General features: G+C 42.1%; 1 protein-coding gene across 2 annotated transcripts; it reads right to left on the bottom strand.

Moving 5' to 3' along the window:
- Window positions 1-38: 38 nt before the first annotated feature.
- On the bottom strand, window positions 39-20,243 carry tmem17 (transmembrane protein 17). 2 transcript variants are annotated; one of them, XM_014125090.3, is made up of 6 exons: window positions 20,043-20,243; window positions 19,716-19,819; window positions 19,502-19,615; window positions 18,008-18,151; window positions 17,330-17,463; window positions 39-6,860 (listed from the first exon to the last, which is right to left on the bottom strand). In XM_014125090.3, exons 1-5 carry the CDS (start codon window positions 20,155-20,157, stop codon window positions 17,362-17,364), a joined length of 579 nt encoding a protein of 192 aa, XP_013980565.1. In that variant the 5' UTR covers window positions 20,158-20,243; the 3' UTR covers window positions 39-6,860; window positions 17,330-17,361. The 2 variants fall into 2 exon arrangements, with proteins under 2 accessions (XP_013980565.1, XP_013980564.1); XM_014125089.2 differs by lacking the exon at window positions 39-6,860 and having other exon boundaries at window positions 14,955-17,463.
- Between the last annotated feature and the right edge of the window lie 1,105 nt (window positions 20,244-21,348).

A 21,348-nucleotide genomic window follows, 5' to 3' on the forward strand; every position in this document is an offset into this window, starting at 1 on the left:
TTCTCTTGTCAATGTTAATAAAAACTCTAACATTTTGTTTGGAGTATAAGTAGAAGTGTTTATTATCAATACATGGCCTACAGGGTTTTAGACAATGTGGATGGTCACAGCAAAAAAAAAAGGAAAGATGCATTGCGGTAGTAGCTCATTGCTCCTTGGCCCATGCCTTCACAAGAGGCCCACACTGGTAGTTTTGTGAGAAGGCAAGCCACAGCCCAGATGCAGTTGATGCTTCCCATCAGTGACATGAGGATCTCTTGGACATGGTAATATTCCACTGGAATAATAAATGTACTGCTCCCTTTTTCAGACGTCGAAGCCAACTAGGAGGTTCAATGAAATCATCTTAATTTCCTAACTTTCAATAAAAATGCTGCACCAACTAATAATGTGACGTCATTAGCACTAATGTTAACTAGGTACTGGTAGCTAACGTTTGCTGGCTAAAGAGACAAAAAAAGACAACACAATCGAATTACAAAAATCACTAACTGAACGGATAAACAGCATTTAAGAAGAATGATAAAAAAAAACGCTATAGAAATATGATTAATATACTGAGGTAATGATAAAACGAGCGACTTCGTGGCTAGTATGGCTACAATCAGGCTGACCGGATGCAATCGGAACAGGAAGCTAGCTATCGGGTAGGAAGTTGAGCAGAAGTGGGCATTGCTACTTTGTGCAAAAGGTCTCAGTATTGGGTATTTTATTAGGATCCTCATTAGCTTTTGTGAAAGCAGCAGCTCCTCTTCCTGCAGTCCACACAAAATATTAAACATTGCATAATACAGAACATTTATAGACAAGATCAGCTCAAGGACAGAAATACATACAGTACATTTAAAACATCACACAGCCTACATATCAGTACATGCATACAAAATATCTAGGTCAATTAGGGGAGAGGTGTGGTGAGGTGTTGCTTAATCTGTTTTCTGAAACCAGGTTCACAGGTTTGCTGTTCACCATCAATCTGAGATGGGAGTTCCATGCAATTATAGCTCTATTTAATACTGTATGTTTTCTTGACTTTATTCTGGATTTGGGGACTGAGAAAAGACGTCTGGTGGAGTAATTGTGTGTGTGTGTGTGTGTGTCAGAGCTGTGTAAATTGACTATGTAAAAAAAAGGCATATTCAACAAATTAATGTTTCTTAGAAAAATAAGTGATGCAGTCAGTCTCTCCTCTACTTTTAGCCAAGAGACTGGCATAATGATATCAGCCCTCGGATTACAGTGAAGAGCAAGACGTGCCACTCTGTTCTCGACCAGCTGCAGTTTTTCTAGGTCCTTCTTTGAAGGTGCCATATGAATGGGCATTCATCAATATTAGACAACTAGAGCCTGCAGGACTTCCTTTGTGGAGTGTGGTGTGACCTCGCCCATCTTTACAACCATTGACTCTGTTTTGACCGTGACAGTTTACAATCCAAGCTAACTCTAAGTAATTTAGTCTCCTCGACTTGCTCAACAGCCACATTATTCATTAACAGATTCAGCTGAGGTCTGAAATTTAGGGAATGATTTGTACCAAATACAATGCTCTTAGTTTTAGAGATGTTCAGGACTAGTTTATTACTGGCCACCAATTCTAAAACTGACTACTCTTTGTTTAGGGTTCCAGTGATTTCACAAGCTCTGGTTGCTGACACACATAGGGTTGAATCATCAGCATACAGAGACACACAGGCTTTGTTTAATGCCAGTGGCAGGTCAAAAATATAAAAGAGTAGAGGTGCAAGAGAGCTGCCTTGTGTTACACCACATATTACATGGCTAACATTTGAGAAGCTTCCATTAAAGAAAACTCTGTTCTATTAGATGGCCATATCGTAGATTCCAAGCTGAGGTTGAAAAGCCATAACACGTTTTTTCAACAACAGGTTATGGTCAATCATATCATAGGCTCCACTGAAATCTAACAGTACAGCTCCCACAATCTTCTTATTAACAATTTATTTCAACCAATCATCAGTCATTTATGTCAGTGCAGTACATGTTGAATGCTGTTACATTTCTCTAAAATAGGCTTTAGGCTACATGTGCACCACCAAGTCAGAACAGAAGGCTAAGTTATGTGGGCTACTAACTGCTTACTACACAACATACACTCAGTATTACTTTCTTAGCTACAGTATACATATCAGTATACATCCCTGGCATATTACATCATTTATGCAGTAGCATACAATACATTATTTGACTCACCTTGTTATGCTGTGCTCACTTGAACAGGAAGGTGGCACGGTGGCCATTGTGGGGAATTTTCTTTTCATAAAACTTCGTCATCAAAGTCTGGCATTCTCTGGATATATGGTGCTTTCAAGATAACTGGGAATTCGGGGAAAAAAAATAAATAATCAGGTCGAATCACGACTTGGAATTCCGAGTTGGATGACCTTTCAGAACTTATTTTCCCAGTCGGAGCTTGTTTTTTTTTTTTCAGAGTTCCCAGTTGTCTTGAACTCACTGAAGTCTGAGATTTCCCAGTTCTGAATTTCTAGTTGTTTTTAACGCGGCCGAAGTCATGCTGGATTGACAGCATGGCCAATGTATTCAATCGTTTCTGGCCCGTGGTGTTGAATGTTTATCCTTTTAAGCTTGGAAAAGAGACCCTTAAACCCAGACTTGGACCACACACCCATTCCACTGAATAGCAGGCTAGTGATTGCTTTGCATAGCTTGCAGTTAGCCACTGATTCCTTCCAAACCGCTCATTGTTGAATTTGCGATTTCCAACTTGTTGTGTAATGTTTATGGCCGAAAGAGCACCGATACGTTTTATCGAATTTCTCATTTATCTTCATATGACAAGGATTGGATGAGCACTTCTAACGTAACTCTATGGCAGTACTGAAGAGGCTTGACTTTTCGAGCTCTCTCCATAGATTTTGTGGTGACGTAGTGTGCCCATGAGTGACAACACTGAGATAATGACGGCGCAACTAGAGAACATTGCAAACACCTAAGCTCCGTATTTTCCGCTGACTGCCCCACCAACACAAAAAGCACTGAGCTAGGCTGAAACGCATGTATTTTGGAGCTGCCTTACTCAAGAAAGCAAAAAAGAGACCATGTTTGTATGCGGCTTTATTAACTCGACTTTATTTTTTTTATACTTTGTTTGCAAACTGATATGTGACATGTATTAATGCCAAAATAACATGCAAAACAGGAAACCATACATTGTTTTTATATTTAGCTAAACAGGTATGGCTCTGCCCCACCTGCCCTAAATGACGGGTTGCCACTGATCATTAGGATATTTTAGCAATCCTCAGTACGTCCCCCAGCCTTCAGATATGAGCTAAACAGTGCAATTGCACTTGAGATGCGTTTCAAGGCTATGGATGAGAAAGGTAACTTATAATTTCTAAACATTTAGGTCAGTTGTATGCTGCTTTGTGATCTATTAACAGCAAGGATTGCATTAAATGGGCTTTTTACCGATGTATTTGGCAATATTCAATTCATACGCACAAAACATATAAACAAAAGCATTCACTGTGAAAGTTGATAGGCTACGTGAAGGCCATCCATATATTGCTTATGCGCAGCACTTAGTTCAATTTATCGAATCAGTTATTGTTTACTTGCGCAAACCGCGAGCAACACCTTTCAAACTCAGAAATTTCTCTCAAAACACAGGGTTGTCGATTCACACAGGACTAGAAATATCAGAGGGTCTTGGAGGTCACCAAAAAACATTAGGTTATTATGGCTGGAATTGTTACCCTCCTGTCATGTAAAAATTACAGACATGGCAGATTCGTATAGGACTAAAATTACAAATGTGGTGTTTTGTGCTCATGCACATAACTACATTACCTGACCTCCGAATAGGGCACAAAAGGGCCTGACCTATAGTATCACATCAATAAAAATCACATCAATAAATGGGTTATCAGTGGTGGAAAAAGTACCCAATTGTCATACTTGAGTAAATGTAAAGATAGAAAATGACAAGTAAGTGAGTCACCCAGTAAACTACTTGTAATATTTGGTTTTAAATATACTTCAGTATCAAAAGTAAATGTAATTGCTAAAATATATTTAAGTATAAAAAATGTAAAGATTCCTTATCAAACCAAATTGCACTAATACATGCATACATACAATTGAAGTTGGAAGTTTACATACACCTTAGCCAAATACATTTAAACTCAGTTTTTCACAATTCCTGACATTTAATCCTAGTAAAAATTGCCTGTCTTAGGTCAGTTAGGATCACCACTTTATTTTAAGAATGTGAAATGTCAGAATAATAGTAGAGAATGATTTATTTCAGCTTTTATTTCCCACATTCCCAGTGGGTCAGAAGTTTACATACACTGAATTAGTATTTGGTGGCATTACCTTTAAATTGTTGTTTAACTTGGGTCAAACGTTTCAGGTAGCCTTCCACAAGCTTCCCACAATAAGTTGGGTGAATTTTGGCCCATTCCTCCTGACAGAGCTGGTGTAACGGAGTCAGGTTTGTAGGCCTCCTTGCTCACACACACTCTTTCAGTTCTGCCCACACATTTTCTATAGGATTGAGGTCAGGGCTTTGTGACCAAGCTTTAACTTCCTGACTGATGTCTTGAGATGTTGCTTCAATATATCCACATAATTTTCCTCCCTCATGATGCCATCTATTTTGTTAAGTGCACCAGTCCCTCCTGCAGCAAAGCACCCCCACAGCATGATGCTTCCACCCCCGTGCTTCACGGTTGGGATGGTGTTCTTCGGCTTGCAAGCCTCCCCCTTTTTCCTCCAAACATAACGGTGGTCATTATGGCCAAACAGTTCTATTTTTGTTTCATCAGACCAGAGGACATTTCTCCAAAAAGTACGATCTTTGTCCCCATGTGCAGTTGCAAACCGTATTCTGCCGTTTTTAATGGTAGTTTTGGAGCAGTGGCTTCTTCCTTGCTAAGCGGCCTTTCAGGTTATGTCGATATAGGAATCGTTTTACTGTGGATATAGATACTTTTGTACCTGTTTCCTCCAGCATCTTCACAAGGTCCTTTGCTGCTGTTCTGGGATTGATTTGCACTTTTCGCACCAAAGTACATTCATCTCTAGGAGACGGAACGCGTCTCCTTCCTGAGCAGTATGACGGCTGCGTGGTCCCATGGTGTTTATACTTGCGTACTATTGTTTGTACAGATGAACGTGGTACCTACAGGCGTTTGGAAATTGCTCCCAAGGATGAACCAGACTTGTGGAGGTCTAAAATTATTTTTCTGAGGTCTTGACTGATTTCTTTTGATTTTCCCATGATGTCAAGCAAAGAGGCACTGAGTTTGAAGTTAGGCCTTGAAATACATCCACAAATGATGTCAATTAGCCTACCAGAAGCTTCTAAAGCCATGACATCATTTTCTGGAATTTTCCAAGCTGTTTAAAGGCACAGTCAACTTAGTGTATGTAAACTTCTGACCCACTGGAATTGTGATACAGTGAATAAGTGAAATAATCTGTCTGTAAACAATTGTTGGAAAAATGACTTGTTTCATGCACAAAGTAGATGCCCTAACCAACTTGCCAAAACTATAGTTTGTTAACAAGAAATTTGTGGAGTGGTTGGAAAATGAGTTTTAATGACTCCAACCTAAGTGTATGTAAACTTCCGACTTCTTCAAGTGTGTGTGTGTTTTTTTTTGTTTTTTTTACGGATAGCCAGGGACACACTCAGACATAATTTACAAATTAAGCATTTGTGTTTAGTGAGTCCGCCATATCAAAGGCAGTAGGGATGACTAGGGTCGTTCTCTTGATAAGTTTCGGATCTGGTCCAAGTCTGCTGGGTCCATCATTGTCAGTTGTACTGTCAAGGCTCAAGAGAAGACCCAGATGCAAAGTAACAAAAGTTTATTACAAAAACAGGGGGGCAGGCAAACGACAGGTCAAGAGTAGGCAGAGGTCAGTAATCCAGAGCAGAGTCCGAAAGGTATAGAACGGCAGTCAGGGTCAGGGCAGGCAGAGGTCAGTAATCCAGGGTGGTGTGACAAAGTACAGAACAGCAGTAAATCATTACTTTTAATACTGTTAACAATATTGTCAATGCCATATTATTATTTGTGCTATTAAGTTTTCACAATTGTAGGTCTACTAACATTTCCTAATAAAATGCTACTAATTCGACCATTTGTATTATTTTTACTATCTTCATTGCGGGACTTTTTATTTTGAGTTAATGCTGAGCGATAAGTGCTTTTTGAGTTTGGTTTCGGTTTGATATTATTTAGATAAAATATTTAAGTTGTTGTGAATATTACATTTGTTTTATTTGATTACTTTTCTTTCATTCAAGTCATCATCTCATCTCTATAGATCTGCTGCCTATGCTGTCTGGCAAAATCACAATTTTTGTAGTTCTTCAAAGTAAATAAGGCATACTTTTATGACTGCTGAATACCAACTATTAAATCACTTCAATCATGTATTTTCAGGTAGAGATACCTTGCTAAGCAACTGCTCTCTTCCACTGAGGTATAATAAGAATGGCTCTTCTCTTCATCACGGGTTCTTCTGTCTCTTATGTAGCAGGTATAAAAGAAACAGACCGGACAAGTAGGCGCAATGGATTATTGTAGTTAATAACCATGTTTTCTTCTCTATACAACTCCATACTACTGTCAAGGCTCAGGAGAAGACCCAGATGCAGACAGTTTCGAAGTAACAAAAGTTTAGTACAAAAACGGGGGGAGGCAAACGACAGATCAAGGGCAGGCAGAGGTCATCAATTCAGAGCAGAGTCCGAAAGGTACAGAACGGCAGGCAGGGTCAGGGCAGATAGGGGTCAATAATCCAGTGTGGTGGGACAAGGTACAGGACGGCAGTCAGGGTCAGGGCAGGCAGAATGGTCAAAACTAGGAAACAGGAACACGGGAAACACGTTGGTAGGGTTGACGAAACAAAACGAACTGGCAACAGACAGAGAACACAGGTATAAATACACTGGGGAAGATGTGCGACACCTGGAGGGGGGTGGAGACAAGCACAAAGACAGGTGAAACAGATCAGGGTGTGACCCTGTCTTTAAAAGATAATTCGTATAAATCCAAATAACTTCACAGATCTTCAATGTAAAGGGTTTAAACACTGTTTCCCATGCTTGTTCAATGAACCATAAACAATTAGTTAACATGCACCTGTGGAATGGTCGTTAAGACACTAACAGCTTACAGACGGTAGGCAATTAAGGTCACAGTTATGAAAACTTAGGACACTAAAGAGGCCTTTCTACTGATGCTGAAAAACACCAAAAGAAAGATGCCCACGGTCCCTGCTCATCTGCGTGAATGTGCCTTAGGCATGCTGCAAGGAGGCATGAGAACTGCAGATGTGGCCAGGGCAATAAATGGCAATGTCCGTACTGTGAGACAGGGAGACCGGACGGACAGCTGATTGTGTACGCAGTGGCAGACCACGTAACACCTGCACAGGATCGGTACATCCGAAAATCACACCTGCGGGACAGGTACAGGATGGCAACAACAACTGCCTGAGTTACACCAGGAACGCACAATCCCTTCGTCAGTGCTCAGACTGTCCACGAGAGGCTGGACTGAGGGCTTGTAGGCCTGTTGTAAGGCAGGTCCTCACCAGACATCACCGGCAACAACGTCGCCTATGGGCACAAACCCACCGTCGCTGGACCAGACAGGACTGGCAAAATGTGCTCTTCACTGACGAGTCGCGGTTTTGTCTCACCAGAGGTGATGGTCGGATTCGCGTTTATCGTCGAAGGAATGAGCGTTACACCGTGGCCTGTACTCTGGAGCGGGATCAATTTGGAGGTGGAGGGTCCGTCAGTCTGGGGCGGTGTGTCACAGCATCATCGGACTGAGCTTGTTATTGCAGGCAATCAACGCTGTGCGTTACAGGGAAGACATCCTTCTCCCTCATGTGGTGGCTCATCCTGACATGACCCTCCAGCATGACAATGCCACCAGCCATACTGCTCGTTCTGTGCATGATTTCCTGCAAGACAGGAATGTCAGTGTTCTGCCATGGCCAGCGAAGAGCCCGGATCTCAATCCCATTGAGCACGTCTGGGACCTGTTGGATCAGAGGGTGAGGGCTAGGGCCATTCCCCCCCAGAAATGTCCGGGAACTTGCAGGTGCCTTGGTGGAAGAGTGGGGTAACATCTCACAGCAAGAACTGGCAAATCTGGTGCAGTCCATGAGAAGGAGATGCACTGCAGTACTTAATGCAGCTGGTGGCCACACCAGATAGTGACTAACTTTTGATTTTGACCCCCTCTTTGTTCAGGGACACGTCTGTGGAACTTGTTCAGTTTGTCTCAGTTGTTGAATCTTATGTTCATACAAATATTTACACGTTAAGTTTGCTGTTAATAAACGCAGTTGACAGTGAGAGGATGTTTCTTTTTTTGCCGAGTTTACATAGTACAGTTTGGGCTTGAGTTGATTTATCTCTAGAGAAACTACACAATGCACACATTGAGCTCAGAAAAAAAAAATCGAACTAAATGGAATTCAAATAATTAAAATGATGTTGCTCAATGAGCTGTGTAAAAACAGAAATTACGGTTGATCGCTCAGCACTATTTTGGAAGTGAAATCGCTGAGGTCAATGCCTTATTCTTGCTAGGTATTGCTTATTCTTGCTGGCGGAACAGAGGTGTAATGTGTCATGGGTAAATTGTGACTGATTTACAAATAATAAGTAGTAGTTGTTTATGATGCAAGGTTCTTTGTAGATCAGTCTCGGCACGTGGAGTCAGTTGTCTTTGGTGAAGTGTCTGAAAGTGGGCGTTGAAAAATAAGTGGGAGGACACATAAGTGGGTGTATGGAAACAGACTTTTGCGTGGCTGCTTCCTTGTAGCATTTTAGCTAAGCTGGTTAGGCAGGATAGGATAACAATTGGCAGGGTATAAGAATTAACATGGCAGCTTAGGAGAATTAACGTGGCAGGTTAGGCTAATTAACATGGGAGGTTAGGAGAACTAACCTAGCAGGTTAGGAGAATGAGGTTAAGGTTAGATTTAGCTAAAACTACAAGTCATAATTTAGCAGGTTCATACATTTTTTACATAGTTATTACACATTGATTACACCATCACTCCTATTTCATATGTCACAGCGATTCACTGATATATGCTATGATGCTGGTAAAGTTTTGTCTCACGCACCTACCGTTGCTGCACGAGGCAGAAACACTTCCACAAGCTTGGGGACAGTGTTGGTCCAAAAGTTAACTAGCTAATTTTCACGACTCCCGCCGAAGTCTGCTCCTCTTCTTGTTCGGGCGGTGCTCGGCGGTCGACGTCACCGGTCTTCTAACCGTCGCTGCTCCACTTTTCATTTTCCATTTGTTTTGTCTTGTTTTCACGCACACCTGGTTTACATCCCCTCATCACTCTACGTGTATATTATCCTCTGTTCCCCCCCATGTCTGTGTGTGTAATTGTTTGTTACGTTTATTGTGTGACGCGGCAGGCTGTTTTTTTCCGGGTATTGTTTTGAACCCGTGGTATTTTATTGTTGTACATTATTTGTGTGACTAGTGCGCTATTCGCTTTTGCCTTTGGCTGGAGTGTTGTGACGCTGTTGCGTCCGACTGATTTGCTTTTGCCAATTAAAGTGTGCCTGTTCACTCATCTCTGCTCTCCTGCACCTGACTCCAGTTGACCAGTTGCGCACCCAGTCTGACACTAATGAATGCAAACAATGTTCTTCCCCAAAACATAGCCACCCGACATCCGTTGATTCAGTAGCTAACTACAGTATCTAGCTAGGCGTCGTCATCTAAAATACCCCTAATTTATAAAACAGTTTTCATATATGGTTGATTTTCGGACCCGGTCCGGGTCAAGCCACACACATAGCCAAATGAAGATAACTAGCTGCTTATGACGTTAGCTTGGGGCAACAGGGCTGAATTTCTATTTCAATAGGAGAACAACAAGTCGCTGCATAGCTAATTCTTAGTCACATGGATTCCTAAGTCATTGCTTAGAATATTGAAAATGATTGCAGTTTTGTTTTCAGGCTGGTTGCATTTACTTTTTTTTCAGCTTTGACTGTGCAAACACATAAAACAACGAGATGAATTATACAAATCTTTGGTGCTACTGACCGTAGTGGTTGTGCTTGGCTTGCACATGCAAATTCAGCTCACACAACATTTTATAATATGTTATTTGACGCGTCAAATAGTGTTATTTGACGTTTATCTTTTTTGACAAGCAAAGACCTAAACGGTATTCCATATTCAGCAATGGTGGAAAAAGTACCCAATTGTCATACAGTACTTGAGTAAAAGTAAAGATACATTAATAGAAATGACTCAAGTAATAGTGAAAGTGAAATTCACCCAGTAAAATACTAGTTGAGTAAAGTCCAAAAGTATTTGGTTATAATTTCAAATTACTTATATTTAAGCAAACCAGACGGCACAAGTAATAATTGTCAAAAATATAAATAGTAAAGTACATATACCCAAATAAACTACTTTAGTACTTAATCAAATACTTTAACTTGTTTATTTAGTAAATTAACACAAAATAATTCCGAAGCGTTGTACTGTACAGGGGTTCCCGAGTCAATGTACGGGGGTACAGGTTACTTTAAAGTAGTTAAGTACTGTAAGTACTTTACACCAGCCCCCCCCCCCCCCCCCCCCCCTTCTGACTGGAGTGATGCTTACAATTCCATTTCCCTTTTTATTTTACCACTACAATCTGTTCTTAGGACGAAACTGAAAAAGAACAACTTGTGTAGAAATTAAACATGCACACCTCGATGGTGTCAAGTGGGTTTACATTAGCGTAATGAGGAAGTAGGGAAAACATGTACACTGACTATTTCTGGTCTCGTGATTGATGCCCAGACTTACATAATTACAAAGAGGAGATTTTCCTGATTTAAAATGGTGTCGGGCTTAGTATCACTTGTCTCTAAGGTTGTTTTGACTGTACTAATTTATGTGGGAGGTATGAGGACAGCAGCTCTGATCTTAATGAACTCACAGATGTTGTTTCAGACTATGTAAACTTCTGTGTTGTCAGTTGTGCCTAAAAAAAACATGTAAAATATTCCCAAACAAGAAGCCTTGGGTATCAACAAATCTAAAATAACTACTTAATAAGTAGATGGCAGTTTATGCTGAGGGTAATAGACAGGCTTTAAGAGATGTACAACGTGAGATCAGTTTATGCTGAGGGTAATAGACAGGCTTTAAGAGATGTACAACGTGAGATCAAAAGACAGATACTGGTGGACAAGGAGGTATACAAGCAAAGGGTGGAGAGAACCCTCTCCTCAGGAAACTCAAGGGTGGCCTGGCAAGGGATTAAATCCATAGCTAGTGCCCCCCCCACATAGGCAGAGGAAAAACCAATGCTGACCTTGGGAGACATGAGGGCCAAAACATGGCTAATTAACTGAATGTTTTCTTTTCAAGATTTGAATCTGTCGACTTTGTGTCAGAGGTAAAACGAACAGAAGCATCATTACAAATCTTTTTTTGTTGTTGTAATTTTGACCCCTTTTTCATGATATTCAGTTGGTAGTTACATTCTTGTCCCATCACTGCAACTCCCGTACGTACTCGGGAGAGGCGAAGGTCGAGAGCCATGCGTCCTCCGAAACACGACCCTGCCAAGCCACACTGCTTTTTGACACTGCTTGCTTAACCCAGAAGCCAGCCACACCAATGTGTCGGATAAAACATTGTACAACTGGCGACCAGAAGTCAGTGTGCATCTGCCCGGCCCGCAACAAGGAGTCCACTGGAGCCCGGCTCGCAACAAGGAGACCTCATGGCTCTCCCGGTCACAGCAGGCTGCAACACAGCCTGGGATTGAACCCGGGTCTGTAGTGACGCCTTAGACCGCTGCGCCACTCAGGTGGCCCATCATTACAAATGTTAGAGAGGGTTGTTGTTAAACAGGCTGATGTTTTGAAGTTGTTCAGGGCATGTAACGCACACAAAAGCCCAGGCCCAGACAAAATAATTTATAGCTCTGTGCTGAACAATTGGCTGGTGTTTTTAGACATTTTCCAATCTTCCCTCAACCAGCAACACGTTGTATTGTGGAATAACTCAATAATTATACCCATTCCTAAAGCATCTAATCCCTCTGTGCTGAATGACTACCGCCTTGACATCCTTGGTAATAAAATGCTTTGAGAAAATTGTGAAAAGTCATATTCTCAGTGCCACCCAGAAGCTCTTCGACCTGTTTCAGCCCAGCAGAGGAGTTGATGCTATTCTTACTCTCCTCAACATGGTCTATAGACATCTAGAGGGTGCCAAATCAGGGTTCTGTTTGTTGACTTTTCTGCCTTCAATACAATCCAGCCTTACATTCTGTCAGAGACTCATAAGGGACTTCTCCTTTGATAGGGGGCTGGTTTTGTGGCTGTTGGACTTCCTGAGTCAGAGGTCACAGTGGGTCAAAGTAGGTCCCCACGTGTCAAACATACGCACCACCAACACAGGCTCTCCACAGGGATGTGTTTTGTCCCCACTCCTGTAGCTACACTAATAGTTGTAATATTTCCCATCCTGATAGACACCTCGTTAAGTTTGCTGATGAAACTGTCTTGATCAGCCTGTTGCATAATGACGAGGAACACCATGGCCCAGTCCTAAATGACTTTGTAGAGTGTAGTGGCGATTCTCACTTGGTCTTCAATACCAACTAGACCAAAGAGATGTGCATTGACTTCAGGAAGCGTACTACACCTACCTCTGCAACATCTATCTGAGGTCAGAACAGAGATTGTAGAGGAATACAAATATCTGGGTGTCCTCTTGGACAATAAGCTTCAGTGGAGTAAATGTACAGACCTGATCTACAAAAAGAGTCAAAAGAGACTACTTTCTCAAAAAGCTGGGCTCTTTAAATGTAGACTGTACGATACTGACTCTGTTTGAGAGTATTTTAACTTTTTGTATAGTTTGTTGGTTTGGCAATGCCACTGTCAGCCAGAGAAATATGCTGAGAAGGATTATCACCACAGCAAGCAAGGTACTTGGAGTCAAACAGACAGGCCTGGATGAGATCTTTAAGGTCAAGGCCCTCCTCAATTCTCACAAAAATATTTTAGACCCAGGCCACCCCCTGTACCCGGACTGAATTACTCCCCTCTAGGTGCAGGTACAGGGCACCCCTCAGCAGGAAAAACGGTACTAGACAATAATTTGTGCCAGGTGTGATATCCCTCCTACATAGCTCAGGCTAATGTTCCTATCGACCCAGTAAGGCCAGCGGGCTAGTCTCTTTTTATTGCAATGTAACTTATGAATGTTGTATTGTCAATTTGTTTTCTACTGTATTTATATGCCATTTTAAACATGTACATGATGCAACAAAATTTCCCCATGGGGACAATAAAGTCAGTAAAGTGATGGCCTGGCAGGCAGGTAGCACACGTGAAAACAAACTGCTCAGCAAAGCAAAGGCTCTTATGAGAACTATCAGATTTATGTATATAAAAAAGTTAATTTCCAGTGTCTGTGTATATGTTAAAGGACAATCAGTAGTTGCTACATCCATTTTATACATGAATGATATTTACCCATTGATTCTAGAAGAATAAATGCCTCATGAGCTTAGTTCAACTGTCATTCCCTATCTGAACCCAAAATACAAGTTTGTTTTACTCCAATGTTTGTAAGTAAAGTGAATGTAAACAAACACTGTACAGCCTCAAAACATGGTTCCAAATATAATTTTTATACCATGGATGGTCAGTCCTTGCATCCATAACTCTGTCTATCCATTCTAGTGGTTACATTTCTCCAGCCCCATTCCAGCTTTACCAAAACAGTGGCGGGAGACCACTTTGTGGACAGTCGTGAAGGGGGCACGACAAAACCTATTCCCCCCCTCAGGAGACTGAAATGATTTGGCATGGGTCCTCAGATCCTCAAAAGGTTCTACAGCTGCTCCATCGAGAGCATCCTGACTGGTTGCATCACTGCCTGGTATGGCAACTGCTCGGCCTCCGACCGCAAGGGACTACAAAGGGTAGTGCGTACGGCCCAGTACATCACTGGGGTCAAACTTCCTGCCATCCAGGACCTCTATACCAGGCGGTGTCAGAGGAAAACCCTAAAAATTGTCAGACTCCAGCCACCTTAGTCATAGACTGTTCTCTCTGCTACTGCATGGCAAGCGGTACTGGAGCACCAAGTCTAGGTCCAAGAGGCTTCTAAACAGCTTCTACCCCCAAGCCATAAGACTCCTCAACAACTAATAAAATGGCTACCCAGACTATTTGCATTGCCCCCCTCTTTCACACCGCTGCTGCTCTCTGTTAGTATCTATGCATAGTCACTTTAATAACTCTACCTACATGTACATATTACCTCAATTTCCTTGACTAACCGGTGCCCCCGCACATTGACTCTGTGCCTGTACCCGCTGTAAATAGTCTTGCTATTATTATTTTATTGCTGCTCTTTGACTATTTGTTACTTTTATTTCTTATTCTTATTCATATTTTTTAAACTGCATTGTTGATAGGGGCTTGTAAGTAAGCATTTCACCTGTTGTATTCGGCGCATGTGACAAATAACATTTGATTTGACTTTGGTATTGTTTCAACTGCTGATTGCCGCTTTAAGGTGTTACTTTGGCAGATAATGTTACCCAGCTTAAGAAATTGTGTTTTTTTAAATAATTAACTAAATGTATGGTGTTTTTTGTTTATGAGTATATGGACCATCAATTGTATTGTTATGCTGTAAATAGCAATTTTATGGTTGTAAGTGATACAATTAATTAACAAATATTTGATATTTTGCCCTTCTGAATAATTACTACTTCAGTAAGGATTACTATACACTTATTCAGTGACCTTGGCTATGCAGTGCATTTGGAAAGTATTCAGACCCCTTCCCTTTTTCCAAATTTTGTTACCTTATTCTAAAATTGAGTAAATAAACATTTTTCTTCATCAATCTACACACAATACCCCATAATGACAAAGCAAAAACAGTTTTTTATTTGTTTTTTTGCAAATGTATTCAAAATAAAAAACAGAAATACTTTATTTACATAAGTGTTCAGACCATTTACTATGAGACTCGAAATTGAGCTCAGATGCATCGTGTTTCCATTGATCATCCTTGAGATGTTAATACAACTTGATTGGAGTCCGCCTGTAGTAAATTCAATTAATTGGACATGATTTGGAAAGGCACACACCTGTCAAAATAAGGTCCCACAGTGGACAGTGCATGTCAGAGGAAAAACCAAGCCATGAGGCAGAAGGAAATGTACGTAGAGCTCAGAAACAGGATTGTGTCGAGGCACAGATCTGGGGAAGGGTACCAAAACGTTTCTGCAGCATTGAAGGTCCCCAAGAACACAGTGGCCTCCATCATTCTTAAATGGAAGAAGTTTGGCACCACCAATACTCATCATAGAGCTGGCTGCCCGGGCAAACTGAGCAACTAGGGGAGAAGGGCCTAGGTCAGGGATGTGACCAAGAACCCAATGGTCACTCTGACAGAGCTCCAGAGTTCCTTTGTGGAGATGGGAGAACCTTCCAGAAGGACAACCATCTCTGCAGCACTCCACCAATCAGGCCTTTATGGTAGAGTGGCCAGACGGAAGCCACTCCTCAGTAAAAGGCACATGACAGCCCGCTTGGAGTTTGCCAAAAGGCACCTAAAGGACTCTCAGACCATGAGAAACAAGATTCTCTGGTCTGATGAAACCAAGATTGAACTCTTTGGCCTGAATGCGAAGCGTCAGGCCTGGAGGAAACCAGGCACCGCACATCACATGGCCAATACCATCCCTATGGTGAAGCATGGTGGGGCAGCATCATGCTGTGGGGATGTTTTTCAGCGGCAGGGACTGGGAGACTAGTCAGGATTGAGGGAAAGATGAACAGAGCAAAGTACAGAGAGATCCTTGATGAAAACCTGCTCCATAACCCCTTGGGTTATACCAGTTTTGCATTGTTCTTTGTATTAGCAGCTAGTACCTCTAAAAACTACATTCAGAGCTCATTTTGGAATGTGCCTACTCTGAATGGTAACATTCTTCTCGGGTTGAACCAGCAGACCTTGAAGAGGAGGATGAAGAGGAAATGGGAGTTTTACCACAGATGTCCTCGACCCCCAAAGTGAGAGTCTACATAAGGCTCCAGAAACTCAGCCTGGCCAAGAACTTCAGATTCCACTCCAATGGGAGAGGGGCCGAAGCAGATCTGGAGGAGAGGATGGTCGCCAGACTATCAGGGTCTGCCCCTCCTCGCAATAAAGGACCTTTTGAGCTGGGAACCAGGCAGGGAAACACATTGGCAAATGTGACAGACTGCTGATATAAACCCTTCAAGATGGATGGAGACTAGAGGGAGTTTCTGCAACTATTTTGACCATGGGACAATGAAGTCCTTTTCACACTGCCTTGTTCTTAGCCCCAGGCTAGCTTTTCCCCAGGCTTGACTGGCCCTGAGATAGCTTAGCCTGTGTTTCAGCATTTGTTAGCCCTGGGCTAAGGATTCACACTTGTATTCCAAAGCCCTGGTTAATGGACAAACACGCAAACAACGTTATAAGCAATTAACACGCGACCAAAGTTACAAGCAATTAAACATCTATTAACAGTACTTCCTTTTGCTTCTACTAGCCTTGCATTTGATTTCCAACAGTGATGGTTAGTATATCTGCCTATCCGACATGGGAAACAATGTTTCACTTTTGAAATTCGATCTTGCCCCTGTACAGAGAATGCTGTGCATAAACGAGACATCAACTTTCTGATCCTGGCAAAAACATGCAACAATATTATTAGCATGGATATATCCAATTAAATGTGAGCTCCTGCAAGTCAAACACTGCTCTTAGCCCTGGTGTAAGGTGCAGTGTGAACGTGCCTTAACATGTACAGCACATTGCCTTTCAGATGGCTATAGAAATTACATTTATTTCTTGTCTTGATTGTGTGCCTTTTTTCTTGAGTCTTCATGTCATTGTAAACCTATTTTAACTTTTTATAATATTATGTATAAATTTCAGTGTCAATTATTTATTTTCCATTCATCGATTGAAGGCATAATCAGATTGAGTCACTATCTATACAGTAAATTATGTTAGAAAACTACATTCTCAAAAATCAGACTTGGTGTTATTGTCACATAAACATTGTGAAACAGATACGTCTAAAAACTTTGTCCACATCTGTACAACAACCCCCAAAAAAGTATCACTCAAGGCACCAACACATTGTGTTAATGTCTGAACATGGTCCACTGAAAACACAGAGCTGAATTCTAACTTGAGATACACTTAAGCAACTCAAATGTCTCATAATCAACATCAATAGGAGATTTACACCCGAGTACCTCTGTCTCTGCATGTCAGCTCAGCAGAGCAGTCAGGCTGCCCGCAGCTCCTGAACCCCATCAAACTGTCTGAGGTGGAAGTGGCTCTCTGTGTGTCTGACCATCCCACGTAGAGCCACAAAGCCAGAGAGGGCCTAAGAGAGAAAGGGACTTTGTTAGAACATACTTTTTTTTACCCCCTTTTCTCCGTGATATCCAATTTGGTAGTTACAGTCTTGTCCCATCGCTGCAACTCCCGTACGGACTCGGGAGAGGCAAAGGTCGAGAACCATGCGTCCTCCGAAACACGATCCTGCCGCACTGCTTCTTGACACACTGCTTGCTTATCCTTGAAGCCAGCTGCACCAAACAGCTGGCGACCGAAGTCAGCGCACATGCGCCCGTCCCGCCACAACAGCGCGATGGGACAAAGACACCCCGGCTGGCCAAACCCTCCCCTAACCCAGACGACGCTTGGCCAATTGTGCGCCGCCTCATGGGTCTCCTGGTCGCGGCCGGCTGCGACACAGCCTGGGATCGAACCCAGGTCTGTAGTGAAGCCTCAAGCACCACAATGCAGTGGGCCACTCGGGAGGCCCCAGACACACAACCTTTTATATATAAATTACCCCAATGTGGTCAAATTGGACACTAATCTAGTTACCATAGTAGGAACAGGCAAGAGGCATGCAACCTCACCTGTGTGAGTATGAACAGGGCCAGAATTAAGTGAACCCCTCTCTCCAGAGGTTGGATCAGAATGGCTTGGTTGAAGAGCTGAAACAGAATCAAAGGAAACTGCAGCAGGAGACTCAGGAGCCAGAAACCAGCCAGCTCAGGGACCTGTCATGAGAGAGAGACCGTAAACAATCACCCAAGACCAGTTCTCTGAGATGTTTTACAACCATGGGCCAACCCCAGAGGTGGCCTATGACTTAAAGTGCAACTACCCATGAAAAACAACTTCTCATTTAGAAAACAGCCTGTGATATTGATATAGGTCTACTGTCAAAATGAACTACATAATGTAAAGAGGATCATTTTGGCCATAATGTCAGAGTTTTCTGAGACTTGTGGTCGCGACTACATCAAAACGCAAATGAAAGTTGGGTTTGTTTCAAACCTGCCCACATGCTCACAGCTGGCAGCACACAAGTAATCATCAATTTGAAGTGCAGCGACCCAATCATAATGCCTGTGGTAAATTTGGGTTGACTTTGGATATACCTATGCGGTTAGTTAGGGACTATCTGTAAATTACACAATGTACATGGGACAATATGTTAAAATTGCAATAGCTCCTAATTTCAATGACTTAAAAACCTCCAACTATAAATTGTAGAAATTCATATACAAATATTGAAAGCATTTAATGAGAAAACTAAAAGGTGTGGAACATGAACATCGTCTCATTTACATTAGTAATTTATTGACAGTCCCTAACTAGCCCCAGAAAAAGGCAATCAAATCAATCAATCATATGTATTTATATAGCCCTTTTTACATCAGCCGATGTCACAAAGTGCTATACAGAAACCCAGCCTAAACCCCAAACAGCAAGCAATGCAGATGTAGAAGCACGGCTATCCAAACCAATTTTGCCAGGGTTGCACACCAGCTGGATGAAGCTAATTGCCTTAATAATTTGTCTAACACACACACGAGACACCCATATTAAACCGGGTGGGTATAATTTGTGGACCGTCCCAACAGGAATCTGTTCCAAAAACTTTGTAAATAACAAGGTTGCCAACAAACAACGCAAATGAAGTTGTATAGTGGCAGATTAAGATACTGGGTAGGGAGGGGGCAAAGTAATTACGTTTTCACTCAACACGTTTACTCCTAAAAATGTCTGTCCTCACTCTTGTAGCCTATGGACAAACATTAACAATAAGCTACGTGGTGAGTTGATGCCTATTCGGCAGCTAGTTAGCTAGGTGAATTGATCATGCTACTTTGTATGCGTTGTTTGTTGGAATCCTTGTACTTTACAAAGTTTTTCTAACAGATTCCTGTTGGAACGTTCCACAAATTATACCCACTCTATCAAACCATACCCTGAAACCAACTCACTTTTGAATTCAATCAGGGCCACAAAAATTCCCTAATGAACCAAATCTAAAACGAGGCCAAATCAGAAAATACAGTCACCCATTAATAATTAAGGATACGGTTAAAGTGTGTGTGTACCTTCTCTTGCAAATTTCCTGCATAGCCTAGGTAGAGTCTGATAGCCTCTACAAGAGTCATCAGGATGAGGATGGTGATGAGGATGAACTTATAGTAGTCAGGAAGGGCTGGATACTGAAACAATATGAAAAAAAAGGCAAAGGGGTTTATTTAGATATTGGTTACAGTTAGGTACATAGAGTATGAGTGCATCTAAATTCTAGAGGTGAGTTACCTTGAGGTGCAGCATCACCACCTCGCTGATCCACCACAGTGGGAAAAAACACATGTTGAAGAACAGTGACATCTGGAGAGGCAGGCTGGAGACAACCTCACTGTCTGGGAACGTAAAACAATAGGGTTCACGTTCTTTCCGTATCCTACTTGTTAGTAAGCTAGCTAGTATATAACCTATACACGGCCGGGCCAACAGATGTAAATAATATCTGCCTGGTACCTATGGATAATGGGTTGGTAATGGCTTGTTTAGCTAGCTACAGTACTAGCTGAGACAAGCGCTAGCTAGCGTTTCAGTTACCAATCCATGCAAGTTTCCACTCACTGTGCCCCAAAAACGTGACATGATCTTCGGGAGATGGTTGAGTACGACTCTGATCAACAAACACAGTTCTGGAAAAGTGTCCTAAACGTCTTCTGATCGGTTCTGGAAGCTCCATGCGAATTGCAAAAATTCTCCTGTGCTAGCAAGACAGCGGTTTAGAAAGTCATGCCTGCCAGCAACAAAACACGGTTCCCTTGGTCACACAGGAAATCTCGCGTTCTGCCCAAAATCTCGCGACCCAAATGTGCCTCCTTTCATCGTTTCCTTTCCTTCATGACCAGTGGTCATACATTGATATCAGAATGATGACTGATTCAGCAGACCTCCACAATTTCCCAAATCTCTGTAAATCTACTTATCAAGACAGTCCTTTCAAATCAAACATTTTCCCCAACTGTGACGCAGCGGTCTAAGGCACTGTATCTCAGTGCTAGAGGCGTCACTACAGACCCTGGTTCAATTCCAGGCTGTATCATAACCTACCGTGATTGGGAGTCCCATAAGGCAAAGCACAATTTGGCCCAGCATCGTCAGGGTTGGGCCGGGGTAGGCCGTCATTGTAAATAAGAATTTGTTCTTAACTGACTTGCCTAGTTAAATAAAGGTAAAAAAAATTAAACATTTCATTTAGCCTGGTCTCAGATTGTTTTGTGCTTTTGCCTAATCCATTTTTTGTGGGGGGGTTGAGTTCAAAACAACTGGCGGAAAAAAAAGTCAAATCATGAAGTCAGTGATCTTCAGGGTAGAGAGATGGCGGAAGAAAAGAAGATCATCAAGAAGCAGCAGCTGCTTTACAAGTGGGATGCACTGTTGAGCGCTACATCCAAGGGGTTGTGCTGATTGTACGGAGATTGTGACAGACGGTTAAATGGTGTTCCTTGACAAGGCAAGAACAAGATGTATGTCAAGAGAAGTGCAGTGTAAACATAAGGAGACTTATACTTGGAATACGGAGGAGGAATGGAGGGGATCTTTTGTCTGATCCATTTGGGGTTTCAGGGTGAGTGAAAATATACTTGTGTGCTGTGGAATCGGTGAGGGTAACCAGAAGTGGTCTTCTGATAATTGTTTGTGTTTCTGCTGATCAGAGGGAGCATGTGCTCCGTGTTTAACGAATGGGGGCAAGAGATGTGAATTGTCCTGCTCTCAAGAAAAGGGCGCCATTGAAAGAAGTGATTACTGGGTTAGTGGTAAATGTGAAAGCTGACCAACTGTAGGGGAAGATTCTCTGTGTTTGTGATGCTCGTCGTTTGGTGCGACGCAGACAGGGTGGCGTGTGTGGAGAAACAGAAGAGTCATTGTCTGT

Source organism: Salmo salar, chromosome 10 (genome assembly GCF_965601325.2).
Source record: "Salmo salar chromosome 10, fSalSal1, whole genome shotgun sequence".
NCBI lineage: Eukaryota > Metazoa > Chordata > Actinopteri > Salmoniformes > Salmonidae > Salmo > Salmo salar.

What these genes read in the sequence shown, in the direction of transcription:
- tmem17 (XM_014125090.3), bottom strand. Translation starts at nt 20,157, where the DNA reads ATGGAGCTTCCAGAACCGATCAGAAGACGTTTAGGACACTTTTCCAGA. An exon ending in TGGTGATGCTGCACCTCAAG is followed by an intron (nt 19,616 to 19,715) that starts GTAACTCACCTC and finishes ATATTGTTTCAG; the next exon opens with TATCCAGCCCTTCCTGACTA. An exon ending in CAGGAAATTTGCAAGAGAAG is followed by an intron (nt 18,152 to 19,501) that starts GTACACACACAC and finishes CTCTCATGACAG; the next exon opens with GTCCCTGAGCTGGCTGGTTT.